The 8879-nt window shown below is 43.6% G+C and overlaps 1 protein-coding gene across 2 annotated transcripts; it reads left to right on the top strand.

Moving 5' to 3' along the window:
• Window positions 1–4161: 4161 nt before the first annotated feature.
• LOC113047489 (zinc finger BED domain-containing protein 1-like) lies at window positions 4162–6633 on the top strand. Of its 2 annotated transcripts, none has more exons than XR_003276258.1 (3): window positions 4162–4635; window positions 5085–5706; window positions 5870–6633. XR_003276258.1 is itself a non-coding variant. In XM_026208878.1 (3 exons), exons 2-3 carry the CDS (start codon window positions 5590–5592, stop codon window positions 6272–6274), a joined length of 522 nt encoding a protein of 173 aa, XP_026064663.1. In that variant the 5' UTR covers window positions 4163–4635; window positions 5085–5589; the 3' UTR covers window positions 6275–6633. The 2 variants fall into 2 exon arrangements, 1 of the variants encoding a protein (XP_026064663.1); XM_026208878.1 differs by having other exon boundaries at window positions 4163–4635.
• The last annotated feature ends 2246 nt before the right edge of the window (window positions 6634–8879 follow it).

Here is an 8879-nt window from a genome sequence, read left to right on the forward strand (position 1 = left end):
CAGGGCTGGGCGGAACCAGCGGAGAAACAGAAAACTCAGGGCTGGGCGGAACCAGCGGAGAAACAGAAGACTCAGGGCTGGGCGGAACCAGCGGAGAAACAGAAGACTCAGGGCTGGGCGGAACCAGCGGAGAAACAGAAGACTCAGGGCTGGGCGGAACCAGCGGAGAAACAGAAGACTCAGGGCTGGGCGGAACCAACGGAGAAACAGAAAACTCAGGGCTGGGCGGAACCAGCGGAGAAACAGAAGACTCAGGGCTGGGCGGAACCAGCGGAGAAACAGAAGACTCAGGGCTGGGCAGAACCAGCGGAAATGGAGCAGAGGAAATGACTGGAGGAGGTAGGAGTGGGAGACTGAGAGGGTATACAGGGGAGTCAGGGCTGGACGGAACCAGCGGGGAAACAGGAAAATTAGGGGTTACCTCCATAGACCAGTCCATCAGATCCAGAACTTGCTCCATACGATCTTCAGAGACTGCAAACAGCTCACCCTCAGTCGCAGGAGTGTGGGCAGGGCTTTCCTCCACGCCCTCGATCTCCACGAGGACTCCCACGATGCTCACACACCTGGTCAGTCGCGCTCTCGAGATCCTGTTCCCTGTCAGTGGATGGCTCGGGCTCTGCGGCTGCGGTGGGCTCTGGCTCCGTGCGGCGTGATGGTGGCTGGCTGGTCTCTGGGTCGGGAGTGGGACTGGCGAGATCCACTATCGGGCAGACGGTGAAAGGTGAGCCATTTCTCGCCAGAGTCCACTCCACGAATGCGGCGAAATCCTCCCGAGGACCATCTTCGGGCGACAACGCTCTGCACTTGGAGTTCAGGCTGGTGTTGTAGAAGGTGCAGAGCGCGTCGCCCGGGTAGCTGGTGGCATTAGCTAATAGAAGAAACTGTCTGGTATGGTCCTCGAGAAAACGTCCCTCCTGCTTCAGCAGGAGGATAAGGAATTCGGGACGATAGAGGGGATCCATAGAAACTAAGAAAAGAAAAGACTGTGAAAAAACGAAAGCAAAACGGAGGGAAAAACACGCAGTTTTATACTTTCATTTTTTGGGTCGGGTCTTCTGTCACGGTTTACGCTGCCTGAAGGAATACGGAGTCGAGGATAAACGGAATAAGGCTTTTAATATACAAATTTTATATATATAAATGAGTCCAGGTGTGACAGTGACGACCCTGAGTCTCCTGATTCTACTGGTCCAGGTCGTGAGAGCTCATGATTGGTTTTCCTCATGCTAATTGATAATTAGCTAGAGTGTATATAAGAGTGCTGTGCCTTATTTGGGACAGGCACTCTCTGGGGAAGCTCTCCTCATGAGTGGCTCCTTGTGTTTTCTCACTCTTCCAGTGTCAAGATTTTGTTTTCCCTTACCCCTAGACTTATGTTTAGAATTATCGATTGTGATACGTTTTTGATTCAAACGTTTCTGCTTGATCCCTCTTTTGTGTTGCGGCTTGATACGAGCTGGTCGTTGTCACGGATCCAGCCAATCAACCAGCGTCAGACCCTACAGCTCAACTTTCCCTTTCCTGCTCACGTATTAAAGGGTTAGTTCATCGAAAAATCGTAATTATGTTATTAATAACTGTCGTTCCAAACCCGTGAGACCTCTTTGGAACACAGTTTAAAGGTCCCCTTCTTCGTGATCCCATGTTTTAAAATTTAGTTAGTGTGTAATGTTGTTGTTAGAGTATAAATAATATCTGTAAAATTCTAAAGCTCAAAGTTCAATGCCAAGCGAGATATTTTATTTAACAGAATTCACCTACAAAAAACGACCCGTTTGGACTACAGCCCTCTAGTTCCTGCAGTAATGACGTCACTAAAACAGTTTTTTGACTAACCTCCGCGCACATGAATTCACAAACAGGGGGCGTGGTCTTGTTGCGCTCCGTCGGAGAAGAAGGAAGAGCTGCGTTTGTGTTCGACATGTTGTTGAAACGCTGTTATTTTCATCTCGGAGTCTAATCATCTTTGTTTGGGATTCCCAGGGACGCTGTACTTGGAGATTAATGGTTACAATTTATGTTTAACTCGGTTCCCGAAAATTATTACATTTTGCTGAGGACAACTTCCTCAATCTCAATCAGTTTAATGCCGGATTCGCAAAAAGATTATTCTTGAAAGATGGAGCAGTTCCTTCTTTGTCTGGAGAAGGCGTTGTTTATGGACCACAACCGGTAAGTGTATTTTATTATTTAAGTTGGTGCGTTTAACAGTTTCTGTAACTTACTACACAAAGGGCATGCTGTTTAGCTTTGTTAACTAGATGTTAGGGCTGTGCAAAAAAAAGAAATGCCATGTTCATGCGCATCTCGTCAGTAAAAACGCTCCTGTGATTATAAGTACATCTCCAGCACGTGCGTTCTAGCCAAATCACGTTACCAGGAGGTCAGCCTGCTCTAAGCTGGTGTCGAATCACAACACAGGAACCGCTGGCCCAATCAGAACTTGTTACGTATTTCTGAGGGACTTTATAGAACAAGGAAGTCATCAGCCCGTTTTTGTGATAGTGAAAACAGCGGTATACAGATAGGTGAATTGTGTGAAAAATACTGTGTTTTTTTACACGCGAAACATGAACATGTTATATTGCACATTGTAAAAACAATCAAAGCTACACAAAAGCACGAAAAACAGGACCTTTAAGATATTTTAGATTTAGTCTGAGAGCTCTCAGTCCCTCAATTGAAAATGTGTGTACGGTATTCTGTCCATGTCCAGAAAGGTAAGAAAAACATCATCAAAGTTGTCCATGTCACATCAGAGGGTCAGTTAGAATTTTTTGAAGCATTGAAAATACATTTTGGTCCAAAAATAGCAAAAACTTTGAATTTATTCATAATTTTTTCTTTTCCGTGTCTATTGTGAGAGAGTTCAAAACAAAGCAGTTTGTGATACCCGGTTCGCAAACGAATCATTAGATGTAACCGGATCTTTTTGAACCAGTTCACAAAATCGAACTGAATTGTTTTAAATGGTTTGTGTCTCCAATACGCATTAATCCACAAATGACTTAAGCTGTTAACTTGTTTTATGTGACTGACACTCCCTCTGAGTTAAACAAACCAATATCCCAGAGTAATTCATTTACTCAAACAGTACACTGAATAAAATTCTGTGAAGAGAGAACTGAAGATGAACAAGAGCCGATGCTTCTAACTGACCCTCTGACATCACATGGACTACTTTGATAATGCTTTTCTTACCTTTCTGGACATGGACAGTATACCGTGCACACAGTTTCAATGGAAGGACTGAGAGCTCTTGGGCTAAATCTAAAATATATTAAACTGTGTTCCGAAGATAAACGGAGGTCTCACGGGTTTGGAACGACATGAGGGGGAGTTATTAATGACATAATTTAGATTTTTGGGTGAACTATAACCCTTTAAGTCCTTTAAACCCTTAAAGTGTACACCATCACAGAAGGCCATGGAAGAGTATGTAGAAGAGGCTCTTTGTCAGGGTTACATCCACCCTTCTACATCCCCAATTTTAATCACAATCGCGATTTTGGCTTCCCACGATCAAATTCGCGTGATCGAGCGATATTTAAAATGCGTCATTCCTTCACGCTTTGTATTAAAGGTTTTTTTTTTCTTTTAAAGCCAGTCTAGCGCGCTGTAAAGCCGCTGTCTGATCACGTGCGTCCATGCACCAATCAGAGTTGTTCCCTGCACCACGCAGCAGCTCAGTCAGTTTCCAGATGTAGACAGTCACAGACAGAAGACAGAGTAGCGTGAGGAAAATACCACAACAGATAGCAGGCTATAATCTATCTTAACAAAGAAAAAATGTCTAACGTAGCAGAGGGAGCAGCCGAGGGCCTTGTCCCGAGAATCGGATCGTCATCCATTGTGTGGAAACATTTTCGGTTTCAGGCAAGTGACACAAAACAAGAACAGGTCATATGCAAAGAGTGCCATAAAGTTGTTTTGGCACCACAAAGCAACACAATGAACCTCTTTAACCACTTAAAAAACACCGTAAAGTTCAATACGATGAATGTATGAGGGCCAAGAAATGCGTTGCAAAGAATAATCATCCCACAACATCAACTCAGACATCCAACGAAGCGAGCCTCTTTAGCGCATCACCATACCCATCCACCTCCCAAAGACACAGTGAAATAACGAATGCAGTTGCATTTCATTTGGCTAAAGACATGTGCTCAATAAACACGGTGACAAACGAAGGCTTCAAATTCTTGGTCAACACTCTGGATAAACGATACGTGATCCCCTCGCGTAATTATTTTTCAAAGGTGGCACTACCTGCGATGTACAGAAAACGCAGAGGGGAAATAGAGCGTGATCTTGCCAATATAAAGTACTTTGCAACTACAACGGATCTGTGGTCAAGCAGCACAATGGATCAGTACATGAGTTTGACAATTCATTACATCGATGAGGATTTTGCAATGCAGAGTCGATGCTTGCAAACATCTTTTTTCCCGCAAGATCACACGGGAGAGTCAATTGCCCAGGGCCTGAGGGAGTCGATGGCCTCTTGGAGCTTGCAGGAGGATCGGCTTGTCTGCATTACAACAGACAACGGAGCTAATGTGGTAAAGGCAGCTTCTCTAAATAATTGGACTAGGCTTCAGTGCTTTGGCCACAGACTCCATCTAGCAATAGGTGAGTAAAAGTTATATTAAAAAAAAATATTTAAAGAATTGTATATTAAGTAAAAAATATATATATTAAAGAAAAATATTACAATAATTGTATATTAATTAAATATATATATATATATATATATATATATATATATATATATATATATATATATATATATATATATATCAATCATTAATTGAAATAATATGCTATTTGTGATTATTAATTGGAGGTGATCAGTACTTATTTTGCTAATGTGTGTGAATATGTTACTGATAATGACAATAGTAGCTTAATATAACAACAACTGTTATTTCTGCTAGTGTTAAGAAACCAAAACCAAACAGTTTTACTCATGTTGTCTGACATAAGAGTTAACTAACTTTAATCTTGAACAATATGATTCGGGTTATCAAATCTGTGGTTTAATTTTACATATGATTTGACTTGTTCATGTTCTTTTTTAGAGAATGCAATGAGAGATCCTCGGATTTATCGAGCAGTGGGTCTCTGCAAAAAGCTGGTAAGCAGTTTCTCTTACAGCTGGCGACGTAAAAAGCAGCTGACGGAGGCACAAAGAGAACTGAAGCTTCCAGAGCATACACTGAAGACTGAATGTCCCACAAGGTGGGGATCAAGGCAAGCAATGATTGCACGAGTCCTGGAGCAGAAGAGGGCGATTTCTCAGCTCTTGTCCGATGACAGAAAAGCCAGACACCTCATCCCTACCTGGCAGGACACAGATGTCCTTGAGGCCATAAATCCCTCAGCCCTCTATTGGAATTTACTGATGCGCTTTCCAGTGAGAAGTATGTCAGCGTTTCCTTTGTGAAGCCAGTCCTCCACCTTTTCAGATCATCCATCTTGAAAGTGAACGATGATGAGACAGACCTTACCTGCACCATCAAGACAAAAATCCTGAGCTATCTGGATGAAAAATTCAATGACCCTCTGACACAAGAACTACTTGATATGGCTTCTGCGCTAGATCCACGGTTCAAGCTCAGCTACGTCAGTGAGGACAATGTTGCACCAATTCATGCCAGACTGACTTCTGAAATGGCGAGGACTGCACCTGCAGCCATGGCTGTAAGTAAATGTATATAATTGCAGAATATATGATAAATTAATGCTTTTAAGTGGATTAAAATGATATGAAATCCAGTGGCTTAATGTAATGTCTGGAAATGAATGTTGAATATGTTTAGATTATTAGGGCTATTAATTAATCATATCTTATTTACTCTTCAAGGAGATGGGCCCAACAACTGATCCCCATGGTGAGCCTGCTGAGGATGCACCCACTACAAAAAAGAAAAAGACCTTGGGGAGTTTCTTCAAGACTGCTGAGGGAGCAGCGGCAGCCACACAAAGACTCAGTCCTCTCCAAGAACAACAAGCTATATCTTCTGAGCTACAGTCGTACCTACAATCAGGTAACCTAGACAGTGAGGAGGACCCGCTAGACTGGTGGAGGGAACATCAGAGACTCTTCCCACGTCTCTCAAAACTGGCAAAGAAATACTTGTGCATCCCGGCTACAAGTTCTCCCTCTGAGAGGGTGTTCAGCACAGGGGGGAATGTGGTGACCTGCCTTCGCTCATCCCTCAAGCCAGAAAATGTTGACAGGCTAGTGTTTCTTTCCAAAAACCTGTAAACTACAGTACTCTTTTCGACATAGTTGAAATGTTCTTATTTGGTTACATTCTGTTATGGAATATTTGTTTCTTATTGATTGTATATTTTATTTTTAGTTTTATTCACATCCATTATGCAGGTACAACTTAAGTTTATATTTTGCTTAAAACTAAATATATATTACTAAAATATATTTACACATTGTAAAATGTAAAATAGTGCCCTGTTGAAGTTTTGCTACATTTTCTTTATTGTTTTAATTTATTTTTTATTTATTCTTTAAGGAGATTCACTGAATTTTGGTGAATAAAAGGACCTATTTTATTTTGATGCACATATCTGTACATTATCAGGAATGTTGCACAATATGGATGTGAAGGCAGTAAATGTAGCTTGTGTGACAATAAAAAATTGTTTTGGTTAAAATCAACAAATAATCATGCTAATTAATCGTGATCTCAATATTGATCAAAATAATCGTGATTATCATTTTGGCCCTTATCGTGCAGCCCTACCTGCCGCTTTCAGTTTCTTCTTCATAGCCAAGAAAGACGGAGGCTTAAGACCATGCATTGACTATTGGGCCCTTAACAAGCAGAACGTACAGTACAAATATCCCCTTCCCCTGGTACCAGCGGCACTCAAGATGTTGAGAGGGGCTTCCATTTTCACCAAGTTAGACCTGTGCAGTGCGTACAATCTCATCCGGATACGGAGGGGGGATGAATGGAAGACTGACTTCATCACACCATCAGGGCACTATGAATACCGGGCTAGCCATACGGGCTAGCCAACTCATCCTCCTTAATCCAGGCCTTCATGAGTGAGGTGTTCCCGGGACTACCTACATCGGTTTGTGACCTTTTAAATCGATGACATCCTAATATACTCGCAAAACGAGGCCGATCATCGTCTCCACGTGGCACTGGTCCTCCAAAGACTTAGGAAAAATCACCTGTACCTCAATGGGCTACATCATTTACGCCAGGGGTATACAAATAGATCTGAAGAAGGTGGAAGCTGTCCGGCAGTGGCCCATTCCCACTTCTATCAAGAAACTCCAACAATTTCTGGGTTTTGCCAATTTTTATCTCCGTTTCATCTGTAACTTTAGTACTTTAGCAGCCCCCTTCACTTCCCTCCTATGGAAGACACCTAAGCATTTATCATGGTCTCCAGCAGCATCACAGGCATTCTCCCATAGCCTTCACTACAGCTCCCAGTTTGGTCCACCCTAACCCGGAATTACCCTTCATTGTTGAAGTTGATGCCTCTACGACACGTGTGAGAGCGGTGATATCACAGCGGGAGGGTGCTCCACCGAAGCTCCATCCGTGCGCTTCCTTTCTTCAAGAAGTTATCACCGGTGGAGCAGAATTATGATATTGGCGATCGAGAACTGCTAGCCATCAAACTAGCGTTGGAAGAATGGCGTCACTGGCTGGAGGGAGCCAATCATCCGTTTGAAGTTATAACTGACCATCGCAATTTAGAGTATAGAGTAGAGAAGCTAAACGCCTAAACATTCGTCAAGCCAGATGGGAATTATTCTTCACCCAGTTTAAATTCACAGTGACGTATCGTCCAGGAACAATGAATCAAAGGGCCGGCGCCCTTTCCCGCATTCATGCCCACGACCAAACTAACCGTCTACTAGAATCCATTCTCCCTCAAGCCATCATCGTCAGTCCCATCCATTGGGCTCTAAATGATCAGATCGGCCAAGCAACTCTTACTAAGCCTGCTCTGCTGGGAGTTCCCGAGGGGCTGACCTATGTCCAATCAGCTCTACGACTGCCTCTCATGAACTCGGTACACTTTTCCTTAGGGTCAGGACATCCAGGCAGCCAACATAATCTCGGACCGAGTACCTCAGTTTGTTTCCAGAGTTTGGAAGGCCTTCTTCCATCTCCTAGGTGTATCAGTAAACCTAACATCTGGCTACCATCCACAATCGAATGGTCAGACTGAAAGGAAGATACAGGAGATCAGACGCTTCCTAAGATTGTACTGCCATGGCCACCAACATACTTGGAGCCGGTATCTTCCCTGGGCTGAGTACTCTCAAAACTCTCTCTGCCAGTCCACCACAGGTCTAACACCTTTCCAATGCGTGCATGGCTTCCAGCCACCTCTGTTCCCCTGGTCAGGAGAGCCCTCGGAGATCCCAACAGTCAACTATTGGTTTCAGGAGAGAGAGAGAGGGTCTGGGATTCTGCATGTGTCCATCTGCAAGGGGATGGAGGCACAAGAAGCAGGCAGACGTTCACATAGCAGTAACACCTACTTACCTCCCTGGTCAGAAGATCTGGCTCTCTACTAGGGACATATGCCTCCCGCTGCCCTGCCACAAGCTGAGTCCCAGGTACAGTACAGACCAAAAGTTTGTACACACCTTCTCATTCAAAGAGTTTTCTTTATCTTCATGAATATGAAAATTGTAGTGTAGAGTCACACTGAAGGCATCAAGGGCTATTTTACCAAGAAGGAGAGTGATGGGGTGCTGCGCCAGATGACCTGGCCTCCACAGTCACCGGACCTGAACCCAATCGAGATGGGCCAACAAGTGCTAAGCATCTCTCAGGAAACTCCTTCAAGACTGTTGTGGAAGACCATTTCAGGTG

Source organism: Carassius auratus, chromosome 28, assembly GCF_003368295.1.
Source record: "Carassius auratus strain Wakin chromosome 28, ASM336829v1, whole genome shotgun sequence".
NCBI classification, from domain to species: domain Eukaryota; kingdom Metazoa; phylum Chordata; class Actinopteri; order Cypriniformes; family Cyprinidae; genus Carassius; species Carassius auratus.